This window comes from Alligator sinensis, unplaced genomic scaffold (genome assembly GCF_000455745.1).
Source record: "Alligator sinensis unplaced genomic scaffold, ASM45574v1 scaffold7_1, whole genome shotgun sequence".
Taxonomy (NCBI): Eukaryota; Metazoa; Chordata; order Crocodylia; family Alligatoridae; genus Alligator; species Alligator sinensis.
Genome location: NW_005841843.1, coordinates 5,880,577 through 5,891,039, shown reverse-complemented (window position 1 = coordinate 5,891,039; position 10,463 = coordinate 5,880,577). Strand labels below are relative to the sequence as shown.

Sequence of the window (10,463 nt, the reverse complement as noted above, 5' to 3'; positions counted from 1 at the left end):
GGGGGGGGGGGAGGATGGAACTTAATTTCCTGTGGAAACAGACAGATAAATGCTCTTTGGTTCTAATCCCAAATCAGTGTAAGATCTCCCATTTTTGTCAGTAGATCTCCCACTTTGGATCAGGGCTTTGCAAATTGTCATCTGAAAGGCAGAGCGAGGACATGGAAAACAGAAAAAGATCACTTCTTAATTCTCACTGTATTCATTTACAGAGCTCGCTAGGCAACATGTATTCTCTCTTCAAGCATCCCCACTGGCAAGTCTAATAGCTTGCTTAGGTGTAATGGAGATATTAATTAGTGCTTTTATTTTTTTGCCTCCTAAACCACAAAGTTCTGTGTTTTTGTCCCCTATAAAATCTCATTCTACCTTATAGCCCTTGTCCATGCAGATCACTTCATATAATGTTCTGTTTCTATAATACCCTGCATGTCACAAAACATTGAACGGAAAGGTTGAACTCTAAGGCTAGGGACAGAAGTTATACATACACCGGTTTAAGTGATCAGAAATTGGTTTAATCCTGTAACTGAATGTAAGTTCAGTGCACATAAACAAGTTTCAAAATGACCCAAACCAGTTTGAAATAAACCTGGTTGAATGTAGTATCACACAACTGATTGAGGTTAAACCAGTTTAGGGAACTTCTGTCCCAGATCCCTTCCTGGCTTAAGTTAAATCAGAGTCCCCCAGCATCCCAGCAGGCTTTGCAGCCCTGGGCTTGGCTGTGCTACCTGCTCCAGTAGAGCAGGGCTGGCCCTGTCCCTCTGCTGTCTAGCTGGAGCAGGTGTGGGGGTGTGGCCATACGCCGGCACCCTGCTAATGTGAGGAGAGCAGGGAAGAAGTTTATTTTCCCCTTCCTCCCCTGTTCCACCAGCACAGACCCCAGCTGGAGTCTGCCAGGCAGGGGTGCAACAGCCCATCAGGTATTTCCCATGCCTGCTCCCACTATTTAATTACCCCCTCCATACCCTGTCCCACTAGCTTGGACCTGAGTCAGGGTCTGCCTGGCGGGGGTGGGCCAACCCATGTCAGGGCACCCCCACCCTTTCACTGCTGCAGGGGCAGGGGTGTGGGCCAGGTGCTGGCCCGGCATGGCCCACTGAGGCAATGGGGGCAGGCTGTGGTTCCCCGGGGAGAGAGAGAAGAAGCAACCCCCTCCCTGCCCCCTTTGCCTCAGGGAGCCATGCTGGCTGGCCTCTGGCTATGACCCTGCCCCTGCCACTGCAGCCATAAGTGGGGAGTGACCCTGAAACCAGCTGCTACACCCTGACCAGGCAAACCCCAACTCAGGTCTGTGCTGGTGGGACAGGGCAGGGAGGACAGAATTAAACCTCCTCCCTCCCCTGTTTGCTTGAGGCTACTGCCGGGGCTGGCCGTGCCCCCTGCTGCTCCAGTGTTGAGGATGGGGGGGTCGGGGTGGGAATGCTTGACAGGGGATGCTATGCTCCAGCCAAGCAGACCTCAGCTGAGGTCCTGGGGGGAGAGGGGAGGGAGGGGGAATAAACCCTCTCCCTGCCCCCTTCATCTCAGGGGGCCATGGTGGGCCAGCACCTGGCCACACTTCTGCCCCTCCCACTGCAGCAGCAAGGATGGGTGGTGGGGATCCTGACACAGGCTGCTCCACCCCGGCCAGGCAGATCCTGACTTGGGTCCATGCTGGTGTGACAGGGGACAGAGTGGGGAATTAAACCCCCCTTCATTTCCATTCACTTCATGCTGCTGCCGGGGCTGGCCACATCCACTGCCACTCGAGCAGCAAGAGAGGGGGTGGGAAATGCCCAGCAGGTGCTGCTTCCCCCTTCCCTCTCCAGGCAGACCCCAGCTGGGGTCCCTGCAGGCCAGGGTAGGAGTTTAAACCCCTCCTCAATCATACTCAGCCTGCCAGGGCCTGGCCATGGCCCCTCTTCAGCACAGCTTCCCTGCAGCCAAGCGTTTTCTGTAGCATCCCCTGGCTTCTAGCTTGAGCCACTTCAGGCATGTGGCTGCATTTCCAGAATCAACAGTGAATGTCTATTCACTTGCAAATCAGTTCAGTCTACACAGTTTAGACTTACTTGCAAAGATTGAATCAATTCAGGCTGGGTTTTTTTAATGGTTGTACTTAATGTAATGGAGCTCTTAGTAGATGTTGACTTGGATGCAGTCAGTTAATTGTATCATCAGGCTTATATTCTTGAACTGCTACTAGTAATGCAATGTTGGGATTTTTTGATGTCACATCCTAATAAAAAGAGAGTATATTATTGCTCCCCCAACCTGCAGTGATATATTGCTGGTTTCTCAGAAGCCTGTATTTTTCACTCCTCACAAATCCTCTTCTGAGACACATCACTTGTATCATAAAATACGTCCAAAATATTTGAGCTAACTACCATCCACCCTTCTCCTGATAGGGAGCTATTTTTTCCCAGTGTGCATCTTCTCAGTTTTGGAATTCTGCCTGTTTAAATCTACCAACAGCTTTACATGTTTTTAGGCCTATGTTGGCACTTCATACCCAATATGGCAAGGGAAAAAAAAGAGCAAAATTATGTGACATATAACTGTCCATCTTGAGAAATGTTGCCCTTACAGAAAAACAATGGCTCACTTTGGGACAACTAACAGCAGCTGTGAATGTTTTCAATGTGCAAAGATGTACTGGGACAGTAAGGTCATTTTAAGGCACCGCATTTGAGCCAAGTCTTCTGCTGGCATTATATGGTACATCTCTATTGACTTCAAAGGAGCTATGCTTATGTGCAGCAACTAAGGTTCTGCTGAATATTTTTAAATGAGAAAAGGAGTTGAAGGGGGAAGACAGTTGTCCTTTTTATTTTAAATTTAAAGTGTACATTCTTTGAGTTTAGATAGATATCACAATGAAGTCCCAATGTGTTTGACATGCAGAGGGGATAATGCATTATAAGTTAAACAAAAGCTATGGGGAAGGCTATCCATGTGCAATAATAATTCTGCTTCCTTGGGTCTATGCCAGGGTGGGCCACCTGCCCACTCCATCTTGAGGCCCCAGTGGTGGGTGTGGGGTAGATGGGCCGAAGTGCCTGGACAGTGGGACTGGGGCTGGCAGTGGCAACACTGGCAACAGCAGCAGCAACTGGAAGGAGCCACCACTGGTGCTGGGGCTGCCAGGAAATGGAGTGCGGCCACCATGCTGGACCAGCTCTGCTGTGTGCCTGGGGGTAACTGGACTAGCTTCATGCATTATGGCCCAGGCTGCCCCCTGGACCTGGGCCGCGTGGGGCTGAATAAAATCCCTTGGTGGGCTAAATCCAGCCCACAGCCATATTTTGCCCACCTTTGGTTTAGGCAATATGTTTTTAAATATGTGATCTCAGATTGATGCTACTTGTGGATATGAATCAGGCTATACAGTAAATAAGGCTATTTTCTGTAGAGCCCCCATTTCATTCATGGCAGAAGTTGGAAGGAGTGCAGTTAATGAAGCAATTTGAGAAGGTATGATCTCATTGCTGAGTCAGATAAATAATGTCCTGGGGAAATGGAGTCTATTTCTTCCCATGCCACAGAGATTCCTTTTTAAGCTGGACAAGTGACTTAACCCACTTTTTTTACAGGTAGCCAATAACTGTGTGTTTCTCATTTTCTCGGTGTCCAATTTGCTGAATATTCACAGCTGCATCTGAAGTCAATGGGACCTCTGCTTTGAATACAGAACATGTGGAGCGCTATAAATTGTAAAATAAATAAATAAATCTGTGACAGAGACCTAGAATGGAAAATTTCATCCCAAATGGTGACTTTCACGAAGTTATATACAAAGGAAAGGAAAGCCTTATAATGGGAAATTGGAACTAACATCAATTTTAGATGGTTCTACCAGTACTGTCTATCATGATGATCGTCAAATGTGAAAATTAAATTGCATGTGTGTATTTTTTTCAGTTTAAATAATCTGATGTTCTTGTAATGCTAATGTCCCTGTCCCTTTAAAAAGCTTAATGTGAGGGAACATGAAATACACAGATGTTTGAGAAGTCCCTGAAATAAACTTTAACTCACTTCCAGAACTATTGAACCTGCTCTTAAGGTTGGATCGCCCGTTTTCTTACACGGTATTAAGACTCATATCTCAAAATATAAGTCATTGTTGATACTGTCTCTCTCTCTCCCCTTCTTTTCTGACACTTCCTATACACATAATATTGGCAGATCAAAAGAGGGATGACCACTTCAACACCATTTTTTTGAGGTAATGGAAATTCAAGCACTTAGGCACAAATTCTCAATGGACTCCCTGACATTTCTGACAGAAGGCACAAGTTTGCAGTGATTCTCATTTGCTTTTGTCAAGAGCCATCACCCCTGAATGTGTAAGGCTCACTACTTGCAGTTTTCATTTTCTAGACATTGCGAACTATGGGATCTGACTTTAAAATCTTGGTTCTTCTAGCCATATTAAAACATCGGCCTCATGTAGAAGGCAAGTAGGTTGCCTTCTGGCATTTCTGTATATATCATTACAATTAGTCAGTGTTTGTAAATAGCATGCAGTTTCTCACATGCTAGTCCAAACTACATCTTGTACTTTGCGAGCATTCTGAGCAGTCTTTCAGCTGCTTGTGAATTTCCTATAGTTTAAAATATGGTAGACAATCCAACCAATTCTCACAGAACGTTCCAATTTAGTATTTTTATTGCAGTTTAGCTGCAGCACTCTGAATCAGCACTCTAGAAATTATTCTTCCCCAGATGCAGAAAAGCCTCCTGGCCACTAGTCATTAAAACCAGTTTTTTACTGCATTAAGTGCTGTACTTTGCATAATAACATTGCCAGCCACCAGGTGTTTGAATTACATTCAAATATTTTCCCTATAGTAATGGTGTGTTTCCAGAATGCACTTGCATAGATCTGATACATTTCTATTGGACTTGCTAAAGGGTGTAGGCTCTGACACAGTGTTCTAGTTAACTGTTAACATTGCACAGGTCACCAGTTTATATGATCTAAATGGTCTGAATGAAACACCAGACATAGGTTAAGAGTTGTTCCTAATGAAGTTGTATTGATGGGAAAAGAATTTTTCAAATGTTTTGGGCCATATTGCCAGCTGCAGTTCCAATGTCTGACTTAATATCATGCATGTTTCTATTCCAGCATAACCCTAAAGAAAATACAGTTTCATTTATGGCTTCCTCTATTTCCTCCTTAGCTTGTGATTTGACTTTTAGGAAGTTTCAGTGTTTTGTAACAGAAGGAATGGAATTTGCTTAGTGAATGTGATATACTTATGTTTTTATCAGTCTGTGTTAAAATTTTTGTTGTTGTTGTTTGTATCACAACTGCAAGGAAAAATATGTATTTTTGCACATTTTAGCCATAACTGATAAGCTCTGGGTTTTGTGATAGATAGATAGATAGATAGATAGATAGATAGAGTGCAATCCACCATACAGAGATAACTAAAACCTGCTAAAATTAAAAGATCTTGATACAAAAATTTAAGTATGTTAACTGTAATCTTTGGGCTGAAATTGGTAAAAGTAATACACTTTTGGAAACTTTACTGAAGGGTAAATTAAACTTGGACTTAATTAATTTATTAAAAATGTATACAGACTGAGAGCCTAAGGGCCTTGCTTCACATTGCACTTTGAACTGTTCAAAGGTTGATCCGTTTTAGTGCTAGCCTGAATTTGGAGCAACCACACCTTAAGGCTAAAAACCTTCAGTGTCTCCCACCTGCACAGCTGTGACTTGCCACTAGAAGGCCAGTGAACAAGGGCCTGACTAGCAGTTACAGCTGTAAATTGCCAATCCAGGGCTGGTGAGCCAGGATAGGCCACTATCCCTGCTGTGGGTGGAGGTGTGCGGGAGATGGGTTGGAGAAGAAAGTGGAAATGTGAAGTTGGGAAGTGGAGAGTTAATGGGATGGAGATGGGTAATGAAATGGAAGGTGGAAAGGAAATGGGGGTAGAGGAAGGGTGATGAAATGAAGTCAGTCACTGAAGAATAAAATAAAAAGGAGTATAACTTTTTTTAAAGAAATAAAGAGAAAGTAAATTAAATAAGGTCTCATATTTTAATAGATTGAGATTTGGGATTGGAGTGTGGGGGCTGTTGGATCTACTTTCTGGGGTGGCTGACAGTTGGGAGCAGTGAGGGAAGGCGCTTTTGGGAGAGGTACTGCCCCTGTCTTCTCCCCTCCCTCCTCCCTGCATTCTCCCCTAAGCCTAGAAGCAGTGGTGAGCTGTCATCCAGTGTGCTGAGCACTGAGGCAATACTAGTTAACTATCCATCCTGCTTTTCCTCCCTCCACCTTTGGACTATTCAGATGTTACATTTGGCACTACAAAACTAAGTGCTACAGAGAAGTTCTTGTGTCATCCAGGAACATTTCGTTAGCCTTTCCACCATTTTTGTAGCTGTTCAGGGGGCATACATGTCTGTCCTCTCAATTTTTATTTTTATTTTTGTAGTGCAACAAAAGCCATTTGTAGCACTACAAATGCAATGTTTGTCCATGGCCTCTTACACATGTGAATAGCTTCCTGGACTTCCACTGAGACTACTGGCTTGAGTAAAAGCTACCAGGACTGAGATCATAATTTTTATGTATTGTAGTATTACTTTTTCTTTTCCATAAATTCCTTCACCTTATGTCGTAAAAATATCTTACCACTGCATCCTTTGTGCTATAATAATTAATATAATGGTTTGTTTCATAGTGGTATATTCAAACCTCAAGAGGCATGTAGATTTCTTACAAACTGGAAATAGAAAAGACCTACTGGGTCTGCAAGTGTTTTCCTCAGCAAGTGCTGGATTGTGCCTTCATTTACTTTAGATTGAAAGTTCATTGTCTTGTCTTTACTTAAATGACTCTAGAGATTGCATTCCTATTATTTTCCTGGCAAAACTATTCAGTACACCAACAAATCTCACTCTTTGGAAATATTCCTAAATCTTCACCTTTTAATTTTCTAATTAAGGTTCAAGTAATTTGACCTTGGTGGCCAATCCAATAGGCAGCGGGAGGGGGGCAGGGGAGGGACATTAATAAATGGATATACAAAATAGTAAGATCATAGTAAACTCCGAGTTTTCTCTGTAGCTTCTGTAGGTGATTTATATTATAAAATAAGTACATGGAATCAAAAGAGATTAACACTTAGTATATACAATGAAATTGAAAAAAATCAGTGACTGTTTATTTTCTTGTTGAAATAGTAAATGATCAACTAGCAAACCTAATTTTTTGGTACTGTCTTTGTCTTCCTAAGGTTCCCAGTCTGAGCCTCCATCCTGCAGTGCCAGTTCCATCACTTGCCCGTCTGCTTGCACCTGTAGCAACAATGTTGTGGACTGTCGAGGAAGGGGCTTAACAGAAATTCCTGCTAACCTACCAGAGGATATTTGGGAAATGTAAGTGTCAGCATCAAAATATCATTCTCATCTGTGATATTCCAAGTCTAATTGTCTTCACAGTCTCACTTTATGGAAGTGAGCCAGAGTTTTTTTCAGCCCCTTCAGTTGATAACCAATGTCATTTGTGGGCTGCCTGGCTATTATCGCCATATTTTGGTGGGAGGTTTGGTCTTATGACTCAAGCCATTCTTAAAAACAAAATGAGATAATCTGCAGCAAGCTCTGGCCTGAGAACTAGATCAAGTTCTCAGCAAATTCATTTCAAATTGTATTTTCACTTTCAGAAACCAGGGCTTGGGTCATATACCTAGAGACATGTATATTTTCCAGTAGAGGAAAATATATCTTGTATTTCTCTTAACAGGATTGTTTTCACTCTGAGCTACCTTGGTGATTTTCCCTAGAGACTGGAAGCTTTTCATGTTAGGCAGGCAGAATGCCCAGGTAGTCTCTTGCTGAAGACTGACATTGAACAGATTGTTCCCAATTATTTCCCCCCCTTTTCTCTTCCATTTCATCAATCCCAAATCTTAACACTTAGCTGAATGCATTCTCATGTCACCATTTCAGATATTAGTCTAACTGATTTACTTGTCTTTACTAGTTTTATCTGATGCAGTTGTCTACTTTTGTGTCTACAGTTTTATAGGAAGGTGTACAATCTACCACAGTTATGAATAGTGTGACATGAAACTAAATTGCTTTGGTTGTTCCACAGGGAATGGTGAGCAATTGTTTTCTTCCCGAGGTGGTTATACTGCAGATAGTATCCTTCTTGCAACCAGCTTTAAGAGCCTAAAAATTATGAATTCAATTGTATCCATGTAGTAACTGGACCAATTTAGCTTTTCACTGCTGCAGAAATATTGCTAGACTGCAAGATTCATTGGGATAAAGCTCAAGCACATCTCTCATTTCTAGGCAGGCCTGTTGTGATTTAGTATCTCACTGCCAAGAGTTTGACTGAGAGTTGCATCTAATCTAAAATGCCAGGATCACAGGTTTCATTGGCGATTGCTCCATGTGGCACTTGCTTAATGACTTCATCAAAACTTTTGTGATTACTATCCCAGAATAGTTTTCTGAAGGAGTTCCCTGTGCTTGATTGAATAAGTTTCTACTTTTTGCTCAGATTTTACAATTATATAAAAAAGTTATATTTAAAACTTTAAAGTTTGCTGAACAGAAGTTAGATATAAATACTGTCTTAAAATAATACTAGCCAAGGTACCTGGGGCATGTAGAATATTTACAGGAAATAGAAAAATATTCACATGCTTGACTTCACTTGTAAAAACACGGGATGCTTCCCTGCTTTCTATCAAAATATAGGCATAAACATCCTTGTGTTGGGCTCAAGGATGGACTGTCCCCAGTAGGGGAGGTGGTGTAAATTTCCCTCTGCTGGTCCCATGCTTTGGAATGAGTTTATAGCAGCTAGATGGTTGTCAAGGCTGTTACCAAGCTACATATATGTTCTCTTCCTTCCCTCCCCCCAACTCAAATTAATAAATTACCTGTCCATTCCTGGTTGAATTTGTAATATTTTATATTGCATGTCACCTGGGCATAGGCAGACATTTGGAAATTTTCTATCCTTGGAAGTGATAGTGTAAGTTACATCTAACATTTATTTTTAAGAAAAAAGTCTTGTAGTAGGAAATATCGAAAGGTTGAAAACAGAAGGAGAAATTTGTTTGTAATTCAACTTTCCATGTTGTTTAGCAGTCAACATTTGGAGGTAGCGGGAGGGCGGGGGGAGAGACTTGTTTGGGACCTGCTGCTTCAAGTTTGTGGTGTGTGGGAGAGGATGTTCAGATTTCTGTTAATATGAAAAGTGACAAGGAGCCAGGAGAAATGTTATTATACAAATTTGGTAAGAATCTATTGCCAATATCTGTAAAAGCCAGAAGGGTGTGTATTTTGGAAACTCTGGTGAATGAAATGACTCTTCCTTACAGTTAGAGAAGTATACTCAAAAGTTTGAAAGCGTTTAGTGGAGGTGCTAAGTACATACTAGCCTAATTTTGGTGTGCTCACATTTTTAAAATTCTGACCTGTAAGTTTAGATTCTGGATTTTTGTATGCATTTTGTTGTGTGTCCTTGCCTTTACCCTCTCTTTCATTCTCAAAGTGGTTTACTTGATGTTACAATGGATTTTTAAAGGGATTTTGGAACAGTCTAGTTGGTAAGAGAGAAAATTATATTCATACATAAAATTTCTTCTTCTTAAGGATTTTTCAATATTTCACTTCTTGATGGGTCTCGGGAATGAGCAAGTGTCAGGAGTATGAAAATATTAGGGAGGAATGCCTTCTTCATTTTATATTGGGCTTAAGGTTATTCAAGTAAGAGTTCCTATAACAACTCTCTCTGTCATGGTATGTGGCATTATGTGCTGGTACAGATGGATGGTAACTCTTTGTAAGGTGGAAATGGGATTGGTAAAAAGGGTGTATGAATAAGTTTAGATGCCTGAGATCTGAACTTTCATATTAAGGAGAAATGTAATCTTCTGGAAGAACAGAAGGCACCCATGGGGACACGCATATAGCTAAAGAAGGATACTCTTTTGTTAGTACTACACACAAGCATAGAATGGTGGGGCGCGGGGGTGGGGGGGTTCCCCGTGTGCCTGGCAGTAGACCTAGAAGTGGAACAGAAGTACTTCCGGTCCACTTCTGGGTTCGCTGCTGAGCATACGGAGGGGTGGGGGAGGCAGGGAGGGAGGCGCGCTCCTATGGGATGTTCCATCTGCCCCAGCATCGCAGGTTTCACAAGCTGCACCTGGTACCTTGAGGTATGTAGAATAAATATTTAAAGCTGTGTCTATGCCCGAATCACTGATTCTCTGAATCAGAATCGAAGATTCAGATTCCGCCAAATTGAATCAGGACAGTGATCTGAATCAACAAATCAAATCTCTGTCCCTGATTTGGGCCAAATCCGAAATGAATACGGCCTGTTTTGCACACCTCTAATGCCAGTTAATATGGAGCATTGTCCAGCTGAAATCTCCCAACTGACTTCACTGCTTCAAATTAAAGTCCTCATGGATTTTTTTTCTAG

At 42.2% G+C, this 10,463-nt stretch overlaps 1 protein-coding gene across 2 annotated transcripts in view; it reads left to right on the top strand.

The window, feature by feature from the left end:
• Positions 1-10,463, top strand: part of SLIT3 (slit guidance ligand 3) — a 393,886-nt gene that overhangs the window by 57,090 nt on the left and 326,333 nt on the right. For both annotated transcript variants that reach the window (XM_025205769.1, XM_025205766.1), the window contains exon 5: positions 7,249-7,390. In XM_025205769.1, the coding sequence (XP_025061554.1) occupies positions 7,249-7,390 (142 nt within the window). The remainder of the gene's footprint in view (positions 1-7,248; positions 7,391-10,463) is intronic.